The sequence below is a fragment of the Brassica napus genome, chromosome C5 (genome assembly GCF_020379485.1).
Source record: "Brassica napus cultivar Da-Ae chromosome C5, Da-Ae, whole genome shotgun sequence".
In the NCBI taxonomy this organism is placed as follows: Eukaryota; Viridiplantae; Streptophyta; class Magnoliopsida; order Brassicales; family Brassicaceae; genus Brassica; species Brassica napus.
In genome coordinates, this window is record NC_063448.1 from 48147487 (window position 1) to 48169016 (window position 21530).

Consider the following 21530-nt stretch of genomic DNA (forward strand, 5'->3'; position numbering starts at 1 on the left):
TTCTCTTCTAGAGGTCATGTGATATGTAGCTCCTGAGTCGAACAACCATATATCAGCGAACCTTCTTCTATTTTCGCTTGAAATTGCTGCTTCACAACATAGCGCGATTCCATTATCTGAAGTGTTTGCGACATTTCCTTGAGGGTTGGAATTTTTTAATTCCCAACAATCCTTCTTCAAGTGACCCTTCTTGCCACAGTTGTAGCATTTAAAAGTCTTCTTACTTCTTGACTTTGATCTACCATGTTTGTGACTCCCACTTGAGCCATGTTCCATTGATCTCCCTCTCATCACCGTCAATGCCTCTATTTGGGAATTTTCTCGTCTGTCTTCTTTACTTTTGCGCCGACTTTCTTCTTCAAGAACCGCAGCTGCAACATCGTCAAAGACTAGACTGTCGGTGGAGATATTATTTGTTAAGTTGATGATGAGTTGATCATATGAATCTGGTAGACTTTGAAGTAGAAGCTCAGCACGTTCTTGTGATTCTACTTTATAACTCAACGAAGTGAGTTGAAAAAATAAAGTATTCAAGGTGTTGATGTGCTCCGTCACTGAAGTAGATTCTCCCATTCGAAGGGTATAAAGTTTCCTCTTGAGGAAAATTTTATTGTGCAGCGATTTGGCCTCGTACAATTTTGCAAGGTGATCCCATATCTCCTTTGCAGTCTTCTTCTCCTCTATGCTTGACAACACTCCATCTGCAAGGGCAAGATGAAGATTTGCCATAGCATTCCCATCCATCTCGTTCCATTTATCACCATCTGTGTATGTAGCCGGTCTTGCACTAATGACAGCTAAACAACCATCTTTTCTCAAGATAGCCTTCACCTTCAACTTCCACAACGCAAAGTTACTGCCGTTGAATTTTTCGATCTCAAATTTTGCCGCCATTGCTTCTTCCAGAACCTATGCTCTGATACCACTTGTTGTAAAACTGGACCGGATAGAGCAGGGTCGCAGCTAATAATTTGAAAAATAGTGTGATAAATGGAACATCGGATTTAACGTGGAAAACCCCAAAGGGTAAAAACCACGGACAAGGTAGAAGAATTTATTAAGAGAAAAAATAATAGGAGTTACAACCTCTCAATTATAACGGAGAAATCGATTAATAATTTTCTCGTTATAATAGGAGAAATACCCAAACTCTCTAAATAATTTTCTCTCAACCCGATCCCAAATACCGTAAGAAATTATAAAAAAAAAAAAAAAAATTCTCTCTCTCACGTTCTTCTTCTTCTTCACTTCTCTTTATGATTTTGATTTTGATTTTGGGATGAATGTGAGGTGATGACATGGCTTGGTATTTATAGAGATTATGAAGATTGGTAGGTGCCTACAAAAGTTGACAAAACTCATTTTCATTTACGGCCACCGTCCAAGCCGTAATCACCGACCATCATTTTGTAAACGTGTTTTAACAATGATGACAGAAGAAACCAAACCAAATAACAAAATGATGCAGTATGGAAATAAACTATGTACATTGATGCTCTCATTAAATAAAAAAAGACGAGAGAATTTTATCAACACAATCGCCAGATAGTCCTCTTCCCTTGCTCTTGCTTGATCAGCTTCTTTAAAAACGTCCCATCTTTGGATAAAATGTTCCCTTGTTTGCAAGTATATCGGACACTTCTCATAGACCTCAGCGGAACCCTAGAGAGGATCTCCTTTACCAAATCTGGTGGAAGATCGGAAAATATCGTCATCGCTCTACAACTTTCAACAATGGATTTTTTTTTTTTTTATGTAACCCACAAATTAAGGTAGGTTTTACCTTTTCCTATGTATCAGATCATTTCCCCTATGAAACTGCGCCAATTGTGGGCTCATATGTGGGTCAAGACAAAACCGGTTCAAAGTTAAGGGTATAGCCGACCAAAGGTCTAACATTTAAAGTTACTAGGGCCATTACCTCTGCGCGGAGTGGTAGTCTGCGCGGAGTGGTAGACAGAGTTTTTGTTTCATTTCAATATTTTGCTAAGGTTATTTTAGTTATTAATTTTGCGTTTTGAGTTATTTTTCAAGTTTTTTTTTTATTGTTATAGGGTTAGAGTTGTGATGATGAACTGTGTATGCATTGTTCTCCACTTATGAAAGATTAAACTGTGTTAGTAATGTGATTGATATAATTTGTGTTGTTGTTTGTTCTGTCACTGAGACTTATTGTTTGTTTGTCTTTTTTAATTTGTTTTTTGTACTGTTGAGAGTACATAAATTATATTAAATTTGTTGAGAGTACATTTTGTTTCTAGATATTTTTCTCCAGTTTACTCGTGTAAGTTATGTGTATTAAGTAATAAGTTTTATTATCCTTATTATGTTTGTTATATGTTTTATTTTATTTTTAAACTTGTTACTCTTACCGGAACCTTAAAACAAATACATGAAGACTTGTAGAAATAACAATAAAATGAGTGACAGTTCTGAGTATTTGGGCTTTAATGAGTTTTAAAACGAATTTATGTATTTCTCATAAGAAGACAATAGCATTGGACTGTTGACATTGGGCATGTAAGCTATTTTTATAAGACAAGATGAGTGAGCAGGTGGAGCTGTTGTTGTCGCTTTTGTGTATGTCGGGATTGTCTCTTGTATCTCTTGTTGTGGCTGTATTTGTTAATCTTTTATTTGATGGGTAATATGTAAACAAAAATCATTGTTAGTTGTATTTATCTGAGTTCATAACTTACTCTGCTTTTTTGTTTAGGTAATTTCACTGATCTTGGTTGTCGTCTTCGTCTTCTTCGTTGCGAAAGTAAATTTGTAAATTGTTAAATAGCTGGCTGTGTAGTTTATATGTGTTTAGCTGACTCGATATATGTGTCGTTGCGAAAGTAAGTTTGTAAATTGTTAAATAGCTGGCCGTGTAGTTTGTATTTGTTTAGCTGACTCGATGTATATGTCGTTGAGTTTTAGTTGAGCTGATTGGTTTCTTATATTTGTTTTGAAGTTTATTTCTAAGATTAGACAAAAAAGAGAGGTGGTCATTAATGATTCGTCTTTTTTGGAATTCTAGTTTTTGGTCTTTTGATTAATTGTTTGGGTTGTTGTGGTTTTTTTAAGCTGTAAAATAAAGGTTTGTGTAAAATTAGTTTGATAAGTAAGGGAGATAATAGACGATCACGGAATTTGGGTAGGAAACATTTTTGATTATTGATGTTAGCACAATATAGATAATAATATAAGGGAAATTGTGTATTCATTATTTCTTACGGATCAATGAGGAGACGGATAACGACTCGAGTTGTTTCTTTGCTAAGGTCAGAGCCTTGGACAGAACGGATTTGCCCAACCACATCTGCGAGTTAAATATCAGTTATGATAATGAAACATATTATAAACCCAGATGCAATAAGATAATATATTTGGGAGTTGTAGGTTTGTATTCGCAATCACTTGGAAATTGTCAAACAGTCTAATTATGATTGGAGAATGATCTCATGAGCACCTGTGATGACTTCATCAATAAAAGTTGGTTAGATGAAACGAATGAGGAATGGATGATCAATTATCTTGTACATGCTTGAGCACCTAGCAACCTCAAAACGATCAACTTTCACAATGGAACCGGCTTTCAAAGATGACATGTAATGATTAGCACGTCCGGCGGGAATAAACCCATGAATCACGGAATATGCAAATAATATTATTTAACAAAAAATCAGGAAATCAATTAAAAACAATTATATTAAATAAGTGTGATAAATCGAAGATTAAATTACCTTTTCATCAAAGAAGAAAACCGTGATTCCCATAAACTCACTGTCTTTCTTGAAGTTCAGGGAATCCCTTAAGCGAGGAGGTTAGAGGCTATGCTCTGACTACTACGACCAACACGGAGAGACTCGAAGGTTGAGTGACGGATGCCGGGAACGCCGATTTGAGGAACTGGAAAGGCAGAAAGACATTTTCTAGAAGATCGTTAAAGCTAAGAGGAATCAATGAGTTTAGTGGAGATGCAAATTGGGTTCATCAAAGATGAGAATCATATATATAGGGTTTACAGAAAGGCTACAAATCAGGAACATTTAAGATCAAGCGATTTAAGATGGGGAGATGAAGAGTTCACCGGTGAAAAATAGATTACGAACAGACATACATCGCAACTCTGTAACTCAGACTTGTCTAAGACAATGATGAAAAGAACACTAACCCATGTTAAACGAAGACAGTTTACAATATGGAAAAACTATAATTGTTGTTTTGTTCATATAACGCGATGAACCTCATTTAAAAATGAAACTCATAATACACTTGTAGGTCCGGCCCACAGAGAAAACCGAAGAAGCAAAGGTTTCCGACCTTCATAAATATATATTAGTTTCGGCCATCAATGTACAAAGTATCCTTTAGTTTAGTGGTATAAATGTTGGTATTTATATCTCAATAACCCGGGTTCGAGCCACAGGCCTGACACTTTTTAAAAGTGGGACCCACCAAAATGCTGACGTGTCGCCTCAGAAAAGAGGGAATTGTACTTTATATTATAGATTCATAGGCCCAAGCATCCGGGTCTTCGGGTCGGGTTCGGGTCGGGTCTTGTCAGATCCTAGCAATTTAGACCGATATAGGTACCTATAATTTTCCGGGTCGGTTCCGGATCGGGTCTTGTCCGGACCGGTTTGGGTCTATAATTTCAATATCCGTAAAATACCCAAAATTTTCGGGTATATTTCGGATCCGGATCGGTTCGGGTATTTAGGACTCGAAATAGACCAGAAATACCCGAACTGGACCCGAAAACTCTAAAATACCCGAAAAATCGTAAAAATACCCAAAAATGTATCCAAAATCAAACCCGAAAACCCAAAATATACCCGAATACCCGAATTATATTTTCTAAAAATCTAAAATTTTACCTGAAACCTACAATTATATCCGAAAATCCAAACCCGAAACTTAAAAAAAATCCGAAATACCAAAAATATACCTAGTATATAAAATTATTTGCGGGTACTTCGGATACCCGAACGGGTCTCGGGTAAGAACCGGACTCGAACCGAGACACGCGGGTCCAAAAAAAGACCCAATAGGTACTTAGCATAGACCCGAACCTGTATTTTCGGGTCGGTTCTGGTTCGGGTCTTCGGATCCGGGTAAAATGTGCAGGCCGAGTTATTCATTTAGTAATTAAACCGGTTTGGCTGGCAGTGACAAACCGATATATAAACCGATTTCCTTCCAAAAACGCTAGTGGAAAAATCTGTTACCTTCTTCTTCTTCTTTAACTGAAACGCTTCGAGGAGAAACTTCGCGGATCGAACAATGATGGGTTGGATCGGAGAAACAGTGGATTCCATCAAATCAATCAAGATCCGTCAGCTTCTCACTCAGGCCGTTACGCTCGGTTCGTTTCCATATCACTAATTCAAACCTCAGCTGGATTTGAATTCTATATCAAACCGTTTAACCAATACGCTAACATTGCACCGCTGATATCGTTTTTTTTTTTTTTTTTGGGATAACGATCACTGTTACATAATGTTTTTTTGAATAAAGGCGTTACCTTTTTTATTGGTTTTTTTAGGTATGATCGTGACGTCTGCATTGATAATATGGAAGGCTATGATGTGTGTGACTGGCACTGAATCTCCTGTAGTGGTTGTTCTCTCTGGAAGCATGGAACCTGCCTTTCAGAGAGTATGTGTTTCTCTCTATCTTTGGTTCTTTTTGCTCCTGCTATTGACATGAGTTTGTAATCAGTTCGAGGGCAAATGTGACAGGGGGATATATTGTTCTTGCGCATGACCAAGGACCCCATTAGAACAGGCGAGATTGTTGTTTTCAAAATTGATGTAAGTCTCTCTCTCTCTTGTTCTGTTCCTCCCAGTTTCCTGTCTCCTTATTGGTTTAACTTGTCTTGATTATGCTTCTTCTTCTTCTTTCAGGGTCGTGATATACCCATCGTCCATCGTGTCATTGAAGTAATGTTCTTTTCTTTAACACACTTTCTCGTTACCATTTCTAAATATTGAAGTCACCGGATTGTTGAGCATAGTATTAAGATATTACTATCACACTACAGGTTCATGAGAGGAAAACTACTGGAAAAGTTGATGTTCTAACAAAAGGTGCCTAGTTTTTCTTTGTTTGAATGTTAAAACCCATTTTACAGTAACTGTGTCTATCCATGGATTAGTTGACACCACCTTTTGCTTTTCCCAGGTGACAACAATGATGTGGATGACATCGGTCTCTACGCTGACGGACAAATGTGGCTTCATCGCCACCATATAATGGGCAGAGCTGTTGGGTAAGTACTCTAATAAACCTGCCAGAGATGGTGAAACAAAGGACAAATCGCATGACCTCACTGAAGATGATTCGATAAAGATCAATAGTAGTAAATGATTTCATTTTCGTATTTTTTTCTCAGGTTCTTGCCGTACGTTGGATGGGTGACTATTATCATGACAGAAAAGCCTATCATCAAGGTGCAATCTTCTTACACAGACCTGCGTATATAATATATGTTTATGGTTTTTGACTCACTATAAGCTCTTTGTTTATATTCTTTCAGTATTTACTCATTGGTGCAATGGGTCTGCTCGTTATAACATCCAAAGACTGAAACAATATACATAAAGACGAATCTATGGTGGAGAAGTGGCTTCTGCAATTGCAACCCTCATCATCTCATCTTTTTGTAGTTTCATGTCCTTAAACCGAATAACAAAACAAAGTTCACAATTGAACTTTTAGATTCTTATAAGCCATATTTTATAATTTATATAGTTTTTGTGACAGTTCTTTAACAGCATTTTTGTCTGTAACTTCCACTCAGTGCAAACAAACAAAAAACTATAGCTTGTGTCTGAAAATTACAGCTTGAACTCACAGAAACAGTCAGGCAATGCAGATCCTCTGCCAATTTCAAAATCATTCCTATGAACCTCCCAAAGAGCTTTCTTCAGCTCTTCCTCTTCAAGTCCCTGAGAACTCAGCTCCGCAAACGCCTTTCTACTCAAGAACAGAGTCTTATGCATCCCATTATAAGCTCGCATAGCTGCAACCATCTTATCCATGTTCCCAAAGTAAGTAGCTACATAGGCGTCGCTGTTGATGGAAACATAATAATCCAACGCAGCTTTTGTGTTCCCATGCATTCTTGTGAAATCTTCACGGTTTAGCAGAGCAGACTTGGTGAACACTTGTGTGTAAACGGATGTGAAACCTTCCATCTCCATCAGACCGTCTCCCGCTGCTAAGTATATGTTTGTGCTCGTTGGGATCCTTAGTGACTGAAGCATCAACGCTGTTTCGTTAGGAGTCAGAGGACACTTGCCTCGCTTTCTCCAGCTCTGAGCTATCTCTCCTGTCCATGGTTTTTTGTCTTCTCCTCCGGCAGCTTTAATAGCAGCAAGTGAGGAAGGGGATAGGTTCGGGTATTCGCATCTGCTGTATGCTACCATGTCAGGCTCAAATCTGAGGTGAAGTGACAAGAAAGGTTTGGGTATGGCATCTAGAAGCTCGAGGGCTTTCTTCTCCAAGGAGGTAGTGAGGCGTAGAGCTGAGTAACAAGCTTGACAGAGCGTGGCTTTTGCGTATTGGGGGTACCTGAAACGTAACCACGCAAATGCTGAGAATGAGAAAGTATAAGATTCTATAGTGTGTGACAAAAAAATCATGTACCTGTCTCTGCGCTGGCTCATTGCGGGTGTTAGAGAGATGTAATGATGTTCCAATAATAGTGGGAGAATGGTTTCTCTGTAATCGAATTGACCTTTCCTTTTGCTGCAGTCTACTCTGAATGGCTCTTTTGATGATATATCTGTGGGAAGATCCTTGACAACTTTGATAAAGCCATTCATCTTTTGAATGAAGTAGTCTACATCAAACACATCTCCAAATCCACTGCAGCAAAAAACATCTTGTTTACAAAAGTGATACCAAACTAAAGATACTTAAAAGAGTGACACCAAGTAAAGAAACTTAAAAGAGGTAAAGAGGTTACTCTACCTTGACTCATTCCAATAGGCAGCTACCTCAAATTTGGGTAAAACAAGCGTGGCATTTAATAGACGAGCGATTCCAACACCATCACACAACTGTAAGAGCGTCACATGATCAATGATTGCTTTATGAGACAGTAAGAAACATTGGTCCAAAACACTTACATCGCGTCGCATCTGATTGAGGCCACCAAAGCAATCAACGCGAATGAATCCATTGCTTTTAGCAGGTAGAGCTGAACAAAAAACCAAAGCAGACGTCTGCAATGAAAGCCGTTCAAAAGTATTCTTTGACTCAGAATATAAACAAACAGAGAGCTTCAGCGAAAACAACAAGCAATGCCTTTCTTTCTAAACAATATACAAAGAATCTGAACAAACCATCTAAAGCTACTTATATCTTCACATTCAGATCCATCAAAGGAGTCACTCTTACAGAACAAAGCTACTTAAAAGGATAGAGAAAAGGAGTCACATACGGGTGAGATGCCCATGTAACCACCATTTGCAAGGACGCCACTCTGCTATCCTCTTGACACTCCATATATCAAACTCACTGAAGCAAATGACAAACTCTCAAGTTATATATCTCTATATATCTCAATAAAGAGACAAGTTCGAATCTTCTTGTCCTGTATCAGAGATAAAGCTGGAAACTTTAAGCTAATTTTAGTATCATCATGTAGGCCTATCTTCAAGAACCATCGATCGAGTGTTACCCAGCTAAATATCTAACATTTCCAATTTTCGTTTGATCCAAAGAGAAAGAAATCTATAGACTCACTTACAGCAGAGAAGCCGAGGAGAGTGGAGTGTTCACGAACTGAGGCGACGGAGATAGCAAGATCACGGCGAGGAGGAGAGAAAAGGTCAAAACGACGACGAAGAGTGGCTTCACTGGCAACGAAACCATTTGATGTTTGATCGGAGAAGACAAAGGAAGTATTGCCCCGTTCAGTTTTGTATGAATTTTATTTAGATCTGTTTGATTTATCGTTTTACTTTTGTTTTTGTTTTCTTTTTTGGTTATTACAGCTAGACAACCATGTAGTTTAAAATGTTCTCTAAAACTTGGATTGAAGAAGTTAAGTTACACACAGGTAGATAAAAGAGAGAGAGAGGGAGTAAATGGTTAACACTTAACACTAATCAGCAATCAACATTCTAAGTTTTGATCAAAGCCCTCGCTTTTATTGAAAGACAGACACCCACTCATGTTTTACAAGAATCTGTAAATTTTCGTATAGAAATTGTAACACCTTAATCAATGAAGGTGTTCATAGATTATGAGAACTTGAATAACAGTAACATTAGCATCTTAATCTTTCTATTAAAACGCTTCTCAACATAAAACTTCCTCCATGAGAGACAGCGCCATTTTGACTATGCAAGTCGTTTTATTTGTTGTCTCTGTAACAAAAAAAAACGCAAGAAGAAGACTGTTAATCAATTATATAACAGCAATGAACATCTTGGCACTAAATTAAAGAGTTGGCTTGATTTACCTCTTGACAAAAGAATCATCCTCGGTGTTTATCACAATCTTTTCACCTGCCTCCAGATAAGATGGTACCTGAGGAACCAATGGAATTGCAATCAGACTAGTTTCTTGATCACAAGAAAGATTCAAGGTAAAAGAACTTGAATTGCTGTAACTTCCAAAGGAAAGTGAGATTTTACTTGAATAGTAGAACCATTATCCAGGAGAGCCCTCTTGTAACTGCAGTTTCATTCGCCATTTTTGAGAAAGACGATGGTAAGAATCAACGATATGTAAAGAGACATATACCGACGAAAAAAAGTGAAAAGTTTTCCTGATCTTAAAGAAAAAACATACCGAGGAGCTGAGGTTAAGCCTTTCATTGGTAGTTGAGTTTCTTGGATCGTGCATGTGACATGCTTAGGGACAGATGCAGATAAAGCTCTTCCATCATACAGCTGCAACTGGACTCTCATTTCCTCTGTCAACACACGAACATATATCAAAGGGAAGGAAAGAATCAACAGAATACGTTAGCAGTTATAGAACATGCAAATGGATTCTAGCAAAACAAACAAAGCGGACTGATGTTGTTGCTACACCAACCTTTTAAATATACAGCAGCTTTGCCAAATATGTCCAATGGCACCTCAACTTGCTCAAACGTATCGGGCCTGTCGAGTTAGAAATCAGATTTTACAACTCATGATCCTACAAAATGTATAAAGTCTACGAAACAGGCAAGGAGATTGCACAAAAAAAAAGTCGGACTCACTCAATCAGGAATGCAGTATCTCCCTCTGTATATAAACATGTGAACGATTTCTCCTGAACAAAAACCTCTGAAATAGTGGATTGATACAAAATCAATATCACACCAAAATAAAATTTGATATAGTTACGCTAGGTTTTGAATGTTAATGGAATAAGTAACATACTTTCAACGGACTCCTCAGGTCCAAACCGCAGGTTAAGTTTGCTCCCGTTGTCAACATCTCGAAGCTCTACCTGTTTCCCGCAAAGAAAAAAGAGAATATCAACAGAAAAAGACAAGGTAACTGTTGATAAAATAGAACAAGTCGAGTAGCAAAGGCTAAGAAAAAAAAAAAGAAACTTATAATTAACAGAACCATATCAAATACCAAGCCACATGCCTAATCAGCTTAACATGTTCAACATGAATTCCTAAGCTGGTGCTTTCACAGCTAATATGATCATTTGGAGTTCCAAATGCATACCTGTATGGAGGCTCCTCCTCTGCCTTGTTGTTTATGCTCTGATTCTACAACCTATAACAGGAACAAAAAAAACAATCGTGTTTATCAATACGTAGAAGAACCAAAAAAGACTGAAAACATGATGAAACAAATGTCCAAATGACTAACCCGGAAAGTACGTCCTGAAAAAGTCCACGTTCCATCCAAAATTGAGTTAGATTCAAACCTATCCATAAACGCTCTGATATATAACAGAAAAGGAGAAAAGCCGCCAAACCTGTTCGTTCAATAACGTTCCCTGGCCTTAACTGGAAAAAAAAAAAAAAAAAGCAACCAAGAACTCAGAGTGAGCACAAGAAAACGAGCAATAATAATAACTCTGCTAATCAAATGAGTAGGAACTCTACCTGAATGGCGTTAACTTTAACGCCGCGGCTTTGAAGAGCAGACCACAGTGAACCAAGCGCACGAGTTTCCCCGGAGCATCCACCTGATGTCGCCACTGTGATCCCGTGACTTACGCGTGATAACAGCGATCGGCTCAAAGAATAAAGCGATCTACTCGAGATCCCTCGCATCTCCGTTACACCTGCAACAACAAAAAGAAACAAGCTTTGTGTTTTTTTTTTTCTTCTTTCAATGTCGGAATATATACACAAAGCAAACCAACGCTTTTGTCTTCCTAATCAAAACGAAGAATCAAACAAAACAGAGTACAAGATAACAGAATCTGTTCGTATCTCACGAACAGTTCTCAGTACTAAGCACATAGAAGTATTGCAATTTTCAAAGCTAAAAAAAGTAAAGCTTTTTCAAAACCCTTTAGACTTGATATAGGTATCGAAGAGAGAAAAGGAGAGAAGATGGCTCGGAACGAGAGGGGTTTTTACCAGTGGGAGAGGAAGATACAAATCAGTCGAGTCGAGTGATGGAGAAATGCGAATCACGACGATTTGGGAGGGCAGACGGCGGTGGAACTTGTTAACCGGAATAAACCCTCTCGTCTTTGGGCCGAGAGAGGATAGTAAGCCCAATATGCAACTTGTCGTACTGAATGCTATATTTTGAACGCAAACGTTGTTTTGGGTCGAAACTAGTTAGGGAAACATCAAATTATTTATATTTGATACACGTAATATATATATATTCATTAAGATAACAATACAATATATAAGAATTATCTTTTTTCTTTTTAAAATGATATTATTAATATAAGTTCGTTTTTATTATAAATAAGTTATATTTAAGAATTTATTAAGAGTAACTTTGACATTAACCGGTCTAACTTTTAACGTAAGAACTCTGTTACGAAAAATCAATTCGCAAATAATAGTATAGATTTTATTTTTAATCGAAAAAAGTTTGGTTCTCGTGAATGCATACATACTAGGTGTTTTGTTCGCACATGCAGGCATAATTATCTTATAACTATTTATTACTATTTATTATTAATTTATATCATTATTTTAATTTTTTTTAAATAGTATAATTTTAATAAATTGTTTTTTATAAAAAAAAACGGATTGGGCTAATGCATGTATCGATGTGTGCAAACTATTATATCCAAAGACCATAAAACAAAATTATTATCAAAACATGTTTTTCTTTTTTAAGTTATTTTAATTATATTTCTATGATGAATTTATTCAATAAAGGTAATAATTTATTTAGTAAGTCTAACATTAACGTGAAAGTTCGAATGCAAAAAATCATTTTGCAAATAATAGTATAAATAGACATACATGGATGATTTCTCTTTTAGCTATATGACACATGGATTAATCTGTTTAGCCTTTAAAACTCTTATTCTTGACCCTAAATATCTCCTGAAGGATATATGCTTTGGCTAAAGAGAGACTTAGGCAGCTATTTTTAGGCCATAATTTTATCCTTTCATATATAAAAGAAGATTATTCATAATCATAAGATATGATGTCTTCATCACGGGCCATACTTTATATCTTATGTTGTCTTCATCATGACACATCACTTATCATACTTATCTTCTGGAGACTTCAAAATTACCAATTCATGTTAACTGGTGAAAAAAAGCAGATTTTTCAATGTTTAATAGTGAAGTAGTGATTCTTGGATACATGAAATATTTCTTAAAGAACTTTAACCGAAAAAAGTTTAAACAACACTAAAGATTAGTACTTCAAATGTAGAATATTTTCTACTAAACAAACGTGATCTACACAAACACATGCGTATCTTAGGTTTCATTAATTATTACAACAATGGTTATCCTAATCCAAAAAGTTTATTCTATCAAACGTTCATTGTATCTAGAGCCATCTTCACACACACATTAAAATATACACATAAATATCTATATATATATATATATATATATATATCTTCATATAAATCATCATTTGAGTAAGCACAAAAACTAAGCAACAAGTCTTATTGTTGTAGAAACAGTGCCAAGAAGCAACGTTTTTTCTCATCAAATGTCTTCGTCTTACATATCATCAACCTACGAGCTGATGAAAGCCGGAGAACATCCAAAGAGAGCGGTGATGGTGGAGAATATACCGGGGGCGAAGAAGCGGGCAGTGAAAGAACGTGACATCAACGAAAGTGCAGAGGCATTTAGACAGAAATTCAGAAAGCAGCTTCTTCTCCAAACGGTTGGAATCAATTGTCAGTAACAGCAATGCTTACTAGAAATCATCACCTATATCGTTTTTAACCCGAGAGATCTCTGAACTATTAGTATCGCTTGTGTGTGTCTATGTATTAAGAAAGAAAAAAGTATCATAATGTTTTTGTTTATATAAAAAAAGAAGAACAGAATAAAACAGTGTCTTAAAAAAAGAACTTTCAGACAAACAGAAACACAGAGATGTGAATGAAGTTTTATATTGTTATAAAAAAAAAAAACATACACAAGGCACGTTTCACAACATAAAACCAAGCTCAGGTCTGGTTCTAGTACTACTGAAGCTTCTTGATCCCAGGGAAGGAAGGAAGGATTGATATGAGAGCATCATTGTATCCTACAGGCTCTGTTTTGAAATTAGAAAAAAAATAAAAAATCATTAGGCAAAGAGTATTAAGAAAGGTTAAAGAATAATAAGAAGAAAGACTTGCCTCCATCCTCTCTGAGTATTTTGACAACCTCGCCGGTAACATCAGACTGGAAGATTGATCAAGAAACAGAGAAGCAATGTTAACAGACTTGGTGACAAGCAAGAGTTATAAGATGATTAATACATCAGAAATTGAAATAACCTCGATTGGAAACTGGCCACCGAGTTGTTCAATGTAGCACAGAACTTGACCTTCTTTCACTTGGTCTTTCTGTCAAGTGTACACAAAAAGCAAAGACAAGACTAATGAGCGGTCTCCCCATTAAACCAAACACTATCTTCTAGCTCAAGACGATTGGTCTTTTACCTCTTTACATGACGAAGGAGTGCGTTTACCCTTTAAGGTTTTGGATCTCCTGAAGAACCCTACCTGCATTTAGATTTGGTGACTTTCCGACATTTATTTAGCCTTTTAAGTTGTGTGGTCTCTTACTTTTGGAGATTGGAGAATCACCAAACCCTGATCAGCAGCTGAGGATGTTGGTTTTGTGATAGCCAGTGAAGTAGAGGAAGCTGATCCATTCGAATCAACACCCTCCGTGGTTGCACTTGCAGCAACGGCAGCAGGAATTGGCTGAGGTTGTGGTGGACTACTGTTGTTGTCAGCTAAGTTCGTTGCTACATACAGGCGGAAACCCCCCAGCTATTAGCATGTGCAAATGAAAGACGTGGAAGATATTAGAATAACAATCCTTTAAAAGAACTTAGCTGAGCACTACTAATCAAAAGAGCAATAATATAACTACAGAGCCCTTACTTTCAATTCAAACTCTGCAATTGATGAGGAGTCGCATATTTCAGTTACAAGAGCTTCCACCTACAAGATCAAATAAAGGAATCAAACCAAATGTATTTATTTATTGTGCAAGTACATTCCTATAAAGCATGTTCCCATAGAGTCAAAAATCAAATCAAAATCCCACCTCAGAGGGCTTGGGAACAAGCTGAGCGTTCAATGGAGATGGCTTGGTCATTTCAGCATCTTCTACTTCAACAGTAGCTATTGATATAAAATTGTTAATTCAGAAAACATTTAAGGAGAAATAAGAGACATACCCTTCTACGCACAATGTGAAACACTCGGTGCATCTATCATAGAAGAAAGACCTAGAGATCATAAAGCATAGAGAGACAAACGTACCTGCAGATTCGGCAGCTGTGACAGTAGACGCTTGGGGAGCTTTCACAGAACCAAGAGTTGCCCTGAGACTCAAGTACTTAACCAGCCTTTGACCAATCAACACTCTTTGATTGCATGGTATCTGTAACTGTAAGCTTCCAGATCTTACTCTACTGAGGTCTACTGCTGAGATTTTAATCTTAGGAACTCCTAGGCTACCTGAAATAGACACCGAGGTCTCGTTTACACCCTCAAATCCGAGATAGCTCTAGAAGCATTCAGTATGAAAATCTCATGGTAATGGTGCCTAACAGTGTATTGATTGGATTTATAAGAAACTAATAGTCATTATTTAATTAAATTACAGAGAGTGTAAATGACAAATGATTAAATTAGATTAAGCTTAATTCAATGTAAAGGAAGCAACTTTTGAACTTAAGAGAAATGCTTCAACTTTAGATCACAATTCACAGCATAAATCAAATCAAATTGTTCAAATCAAGTCCCCAAAGTTTCCATATTTTTCGATGAATATCATTCTATGAGAGAACATAAAACTATGAAATCATCCAAGTTTTGAATGTGAGAACAAGAAGACAGGTGAGAGAAACTTACAGGAAGCCATGAAGGAGGGAAGGCAAGGATTCGTGACAGAGAATGTAAGGCAGAGAGGGATGAGATTATTGAAACCGATGCGATAACGATACGAACGAGGGAGGGCGAGAAGACTCTTGATTAAATCAAAAAAATTTGAGGTGAACGCTCTTTGTTGGTTGGGTTAGCTCATTCGATACAACCAGAGTGTCTTTGTACAGCGAAGCACGAAAGACTAAACTTTTCTTTTATTTGGGCTTTTCTAGCCCATTAATGTGACTACATAGCCCATTGGGAAATACCCAAAGTTAGTATTAAAAAAGTTTGAGCGACAAGTATTGACCGTAAGGATCAAAATGACCAAAATATTTCATTAAAAAAGTAAATATACATTTATATCCATCCATAGGACTAACTAATCCAAACTTTAGGGTTTAGAGATAACAGGTGGAGATTTGAGATTGAGATTTAAAAATTTCATAAAATAAAAAATAAATATTAAAAATTTGAAAATAAAAATTTTAAAAATAGTTTCAAAAAATATTTTTGAATTACAAAAAGAAAATTTGAAAAAAAAAAAAATTCAAAATCTTTTTTTTTTTTTAAAATTATAAAAAAGTTCGAATTTGAAAACATATAATCTAAATTTTTTTAAAAAATTATTTTTTAAAAATTTTTAAATTTTTTTTTATTTTTTTTATATATCTAGGTTATTAGGATCTTTTTACCTATTAAATAAAATATTTTGGTCATTTTCCTCATAATTGCATCAAGTAATTTCGTGTTTGTTTAACATAAATGTATATTCATTTTTCACTTAAACAAAACTTTTGAATATTTAGTTAATGTTGTGTTTATTTTAAAATTAAATTTATATTTCCTTTTAACTAAAACGAACTTTTAAAATATCTAACTAATTTTCTAATTATAAATAAACACATGTACAGTTTTGTATTAATCTACGATATTAATTTTATATAATATTTTTCAATAAATTTTTTGATGTTTCACCAGTAAAATTTTTCAATTTAGAATTTTGTATCACATGATTTAAAATATGAAAAATTTAAAACAAATAAATTAAATAATTGCATGTGAACTATAAAATTGTTGTGTTTTAAAATGTTATATTAAACAATTAGTAATATGGTTAATATTACAATTAATCATGTAAAACAAATAATTATGTGTGTAAAAATAAAATAATCATCTGCACGGTTGTGCGGGTCAAGATCTAGTATAATCTAAAACTATAAAAAAAAATTATTTTTTTTATTATTTTTTTATATATCTAGGGTATTAGGGCTTTTTAACTATTAAATAAAATATTTTGGTCATTTTTCTCCTTGTTATCAAAACTTGAAAATTGTCTATTTAGGAGAATTGCCCTAGTCCATGTACATGGTTTGTAAAAAATTCATAAAATTATTAAATTTGTGCTTACTGGTCTAACCGGTAACCAAGGAATGAAAAAAATAATGCATTCTTTATTATTCTTTTTTTTATTTCACAATTTATAAAGAATAGTTTTTTCTTTTTCATTATTTCTCATTCTTTTTATTCTATAAGAATATTGAACAAATTTGTTCCTCTCCAAAATTGATAAGGAATGATTTTTTTTTTCATTCCTATAATTTTATTCATTTGCATTTTTTTCTACTTATTTTCTCTAATGGTCACCGGTTAGACCCAAGTCTGTCAATCTTCAATTTTTTTGTTTTCACCGGTTGGACGTAAATCTTAAATTAAAATATCCAGATATTTATATAAAAGGATACTTACACACGTTTAAGAACACTTTATCCAAAGTTGTTTTCTTAAAACAAAAAAAATGGTTATACTGAACACACTTGGATGCATGCAAGAACCTTCATACTTGCACTATCGCAAGCAATTTTAAATTCGGATTGTTTAATTATTTTTCCTTTAATATATTTGGTTTGTGTATATAAAATTCTACTTACTATTGCACATTTTTTTATAACCACAAATTACTACTGCACATTTACGCTCAATAGGTTGACAACTTGTAATAAAGTGTATTAACATTAGAAACTTATGTGATTGATATATTATACTGTAATATATCAATCAATTGTTTTGACAAAAGATAGATATATTACACATAGACGGCCCTATACTATATAGTCTGCGTTGAAAAGGCTGGACAACAAAAGAACAAAAATGACAAGAAAAAGTAGCAACTCATGTATAAACAATAAGCCATGAAATTGTGAAGAGAATCTTCTTTTAAGAAAGACATGCAGCGTACAATGGTCAGAATAACAAAGAAAATTACTACAATCGCCAGGGAAAACGATTTGACGTGGTAAGTATTTTCATTGGCTAGTTCTCACACGTATAACAAGGCTAATTATATGTGGAGGCGCATACATTGATACATAGTTTAAACTCTTGTTCGAGAACTCGTTAGGCGTTCCTGTTTGGGTTGGACTTAGAGTATAATGAGAAAATCGGAAATTACGCGGGGATTAATTGGGGATTAGTTTTATTGCATATATAACTATTTAAGGGTTATATAGGACATATGTGAAACTAAACTAACGATAATTCGTGGTCTAGTGGTATGCCCACTTCCTAAAGTCCATAGGACACGGGTTACAACCCGGGCTGAACCTTTTTTCAACTTTTTTTTTTTAACTAAGTTTAATTAAAGCAAAATGACAAAAATATTCTTTTCTTCGACCTCCACACCTGCGATTTTACGGCCGCTTTTTCACTTTTTCTTACGATTTCTTGATGTTTTTGGTTTATAAGTTGATGTGAACATATATTGAACAGATCAATGATATAATATGTGATTATGGGCTTAGAAACAATCGTTTTAAAAAAAATCCGAAGAACTGGCCGAATCAGTGCAAATCGCCACGGATTGCCGTCGCCTCGCGCTTTTCCGGCGAGTTTTCGACCGCGAACGCGTTTTCGAAAATGGGTTTAAACTAAACATCGAAGTTGTCTGGATACTTCTATATTTTAAAAGTATTTCAAAAAAAAAAAACTTCTATATTTTAAATTTCTAAGTTTTGATTTCAGCTAACTGGTAAAGAATATTTTAATGAACGATACTTAGGTTCACCTCTGTGGTGAATGATTAAATTCACCACACTTTTCATAACCAATCAAAGTGTCATGTAGGAGTAGTTAAAAAAGACAATAAAAATAAAATAAAAATAGCTGAAAAAAACAACACCGACATTGATTAACGTCGTTTAAAAACCTAGACTATAAAACCATAAATCCTAAATCTGAAACACTAAACCATAAATCTCAATCCTAAACTCTAAACCCTAAATCTTAAACTTTAAACCCAAACTCTAAACAATAAACCTTAAATCCTAAAATCTAAACCCTAAACCCAAAGCTATAAACCATAAACCATAAAATCTAAACCCTAAATCCTAAATCCTAAACCCTAAACTTTTTTTTTAACCCTAAACTCAAATCCTCAACTCAAATCCTAAACTCTAAACCCAAAACTTCAAATCCTAAACCCAAACCTCTAAACCCTAAACCTATCTGCTAGTTAATAAGATTAAGGTTTACGGTTTAGAGGTTTGGGTTTATGGTTTATGATTTAGGGTTTGGGTTTAAGATTTAAAGTTTTGGGTTTAGGGTTTAGGATTTAGAGTTTAGATTTTAGGATTTAGGGCTTATTGTGTAGAGTTTGGGTTTAGGGTTTAAGATTTATGGTTTAGATTTTAGGATTGGGATTTATGGTTTAGTGTTTTGGATTTAGGGTTTATGGTTTTAGAGTTTAGGTTTTTAGAATTTAGAATTTTGCGGATCGCGCTAATTAATGTCGGTGTTGTTTATTTTTTTAGCTATTTAATTTTTTACTTTTATTGTTTTTTTAAACTATTTATATATGACATTTTGGTTGGTTATGAAAAGTACGGTGAATTTAACATTCACCGTAGGGTGAACCTAAGTATTGTTATATTTTAATTGTATAATGTCCAAGTGATGTTTGATTGTTTGACAAGGTCACGGAAACATGCATGTTACAACCGATACAATGATCAAAACTGAACATAGCCATATTGATATTATAACATGCAGCAACACACTTATGGTGTTGACACGTAGCAAGCATCTTTCAGTTAACCATAACGTGTCACGACAACACAGGATAACACGTACAAGATCGAGAAACCGCATATACTAAACACTGGCAAAGTACAACACCCATACTCACTAATTTAATTAGCTTTTAATCTCCACACACCACGCAGCTATACACGTGTCTTCTATGCCAACACGTGCCTTGTTCTCAAACCGACCAAGGCACACTATAAATGTCTCGATGGTCTGGATAACAATACACAGTTTATACACAGCAACGAACATTTACAGAAAAAGCTTTAACTTTCATTTCCTATTTGCGCATTTGAAGAAAGAAAAATGGCGTCCAACCAACAAAGCTACAAAGCTGGTGAAACAAGAGGCAAGACTCAGGTACTAATAATAATATATACATCTACATATCTATGGGTGTAACTGGTGATAACTAAAAGGAATACGTGGAATTATAGGAATTATTATTTATAGAATTTAATGGATTGAAATTGGCATTCCACTTGTTTTGGATGTTTTTGATTTGGAATGATTTTTCAAATGATAGTTAAATTTTTTTTCCAGAATGGTATGTAATATTATGGAATGAAATTAACACATTTCATTTTTTAATTGTAACTGGTGAATTTTTTTTGGAATGTGCATCTGAATTAAGCATTCAGGAAGTTTTAATTCCAAAAAGATAGCATTCCAGTTGCAGCCTATATATGTATCTCATTCTCTTTTCAAGTTCTAAAGATGCTTTGGTTGTGTAATAACAGGAGAAGACGGGACAAGCTATGGGAGCGATGAGGGACAAGGCTGAGGAAGGCAAGGACAAGACTTCCCAAACGGCCCAAACAGCCCAACAAAAGGCTCAGGAGACGGCCCAGGCAGCGAAAGAGAAGACATCTCAAGCTTCCCAAACGACCCAGCAAAAGGCTCAGGAGACGGCACAGGCAACGAAAGACAAGACCTCTCAAGCTGCCCAAACAACCCAGCAAAAGGCTCATGAGACGACCCAAGCAGCAAAAGACAAGACATCTCAAGCTGCCCAGACGGCCCAAGAAAAAGCCCGGGAGACGAAGGACAAGACCGGAAGTTACATGTCCGAGACAGGAGAAGCCATAAAGCAGAAGGCTCAAAACGCTGCTGAGTACACAAAGGAGACGGCTCAAGAAGCGGCTCGGTACACGAAAGAGACGGCTGAAGCCGGTAGAGACAAGACCGGTGGGTTCTTGAGCCAGACAGGCGAGCAAGTGAAGCAGATGGCAATGGGTGCAGCTGATGCGGTGAAGCACACTGTTGGAATGGCTACGGAGGAAGAAGACCGGGAGCATTATCCAGGCACCACTACGACCACTACTGGTACTACTCGGACCACTGATCCGACTCATCATACTTATCAGAGGAAGTGATGATAGCAAGAGGATTATGAACGTGGCTTTTCTTTTGTTTCTATAACGTCTTGTTTGGTCTTTTGACTTTTCCGTGTCTATGTTTGTTATCTCTGTCATGTCCTTGTGTTTGTGATTCCCTTAATCATCTTTTGTTGTGACGGTGATCCTGGAGACTTCTAATTTCCAGCCAATAAGTTTAAGATTGTATCCCATTGCAACTTTTGTGTCGTCCAAATTTGTATTTTTGTTTTAAATAAACAGTTCTTAATTCCACACCATTAATCACTTTATCTAATGGATCCCAAGCATTCATTAGAACTGTAATCAACTTATATGTTTAAACCAAATCAGTTTTATTGATCTTAGGAAATTCGACATGTCGTCATATATTGTTTTGATTTGTATGAGTTAGCTTGTTTCTTATTTATAAATCTTTACCCAAAAAGTTACGTTGAAACCGTGATGAGACGATATCAAACTATAGCTAGAACATAAGAACCGAAAGATACAAAACAAAAGGAACATTTTGTTTCATATAAGTATAGAAGATTTTATGAATAAACAAACAACTTTCAACAATCTTACA

At 35.5% G+C, this 21530-nt stretch overlaps 5 protein-coding genes across 9 annotated transcripts; 2 read left to right on the plus strand and 3 right to left on the minus strand.

Moving 5' to 3' along the window:
* The first annotated feature begins 5187 nt into the window (after positions 1-5187).
* Positions 5188-6769, plus strand: LOC106402012 (signal peptidase complex catalytic subunit SEC11C-like). Its single transcript, XM_013842641.3, has 8 exons — positions 5188-5356; positions 5537-5649; positions 5733-5804; positions 5898-5933; positions 6035-6080; positions 6175-6262; positions 6386-6443; positions 6530-6769. Exons 1-8 carry the CDS (start codon positions 5275-5277, stop codon positions 6578-6580), a joined length of 546 nt encoding a protein of 181 aa, XP_013698095.1. The 5' UTR covers positions 5188-5274; the 3' UTR covers positions 6581-6769.
* On the minus strand, positions 6680-8992 carry LOC106402010 (O-fucosyltransferase 13). 4 transcript variants are annotated; one of them, XM_013842637.3, is made up of 6 exons: positions 8750-8992; positions 8441-8517; positions 8127-8197; positions 7969-8057; positions 7642-7863; positions 6680-7566 (listed from the first exon to the last, which is right to left on the minus strand). In XM_013842637.3, the coding sequence occupies exons 1-6, from the start codon at positions 8872-8874 to the stop codon at positions 6831-6833; spliced, it is 1320 nt and encodes a 439-aa protein (XP_013698091.1). In that variant the 5' UTR covers positions 8875-8992; the 3' UTR covers positions 6680-6830. The 4 variants fall into 4 exon arrangements, with proteins under 4 accessions (XP_013698091.1, XP_013698092.1, XP_013698093.1 ...); XM_013842638.3 differs by having other exon boundaries at positions 8127-8222; XM_013842639.3 differs by having other exon boundaries at positions 8127-8222; positions 8746-8953.
* Positions 8993-9130: 138 nt separating this feature from the next.
* Positions 9131-11718, minus strand: LOC106402011 (elongation factor P). 2 transcript variants are annotated; one of them, XM_022703385.2, is made up of 12 exons: positions 11549-11718; positions 11066-11247; positions 10936-10966; positions 10827-10840; positions 10680-10730; positions 10380-10449; positions 10217-10283; positions 10048-10115; positions 9799-9922; positions 9642-9681; positions 9467-9534; positions 9131-9371 (listed from the first exon to the last, which is right to left on the minus strand). In XM_022703385.2, exons 2-12 carry the CDS (start codon positions 11234-11236, stop codon positions 9359-9361), a joined length of 717 nt encoding a protein of 238 aa, XP_022559106.1. In that variant the 5' UTR covers positions 11237-11247; positions 11549-11718; the 3' UTR covers positions 9131-9358. The 2 variants fall into 2 exon arrangements, with proteins under 2 accessions (XP_022559106.1, XP_013698094.1); XM_013842640.2 differs by lacking the exon at positions 11549-11718 and adding an exon at positions 11478-11542.
* A 1699-nt stretch (positions 11719-13417) lies between these two features.
* LOC106397150 (biotin carboxyl carrier protein of acetyl-CoA carboxylase-like) lies at positions 13418-15688 on the minus strand. Its single transcript, XM_048756997.1, has 9 exons — positions 15492-15688; positions 14898-15095; positions 14680-14756; positions 14514-14573; positions 14190-14399; positions 14064-14126; positions 13899-13967; positions 13758-13803; positions 13418-13672 (listed from the first exon to the last, which is right to left on the minus strand). Exons 1-9 carry the CDS (start codon positions 15499-15501, stop codon positions 13602-13604), a joined length of 804 nt encoding a protein of 267 aa, XP_048612954.1. The 5' UTR covers positions 15502-15688; the 3' UTR covers positions 13418-13601.
* Positions 15689-19800: 4112 nt separating this feature from the next.
* Positions 19801-21222, plus strand: LOC106397930 (late embryogenesis abundant protein 76-like). The gene is made up of 2 exons (XM_048756998.1): positions 19801-19946; positions 20327-21222. Exons 1-2 carry the CDS (start codon positions 19893-19895, stop codon positions 20960-20962), a joined length of 690 nt encoding a protein of 229 aa, XP_048612955.1. The 5' UTR covers positions 19801-19892; the 3' UTR covers positions 20963-21222.
* Positions 21223-21530: the final 308 nt, after the last annotated feature.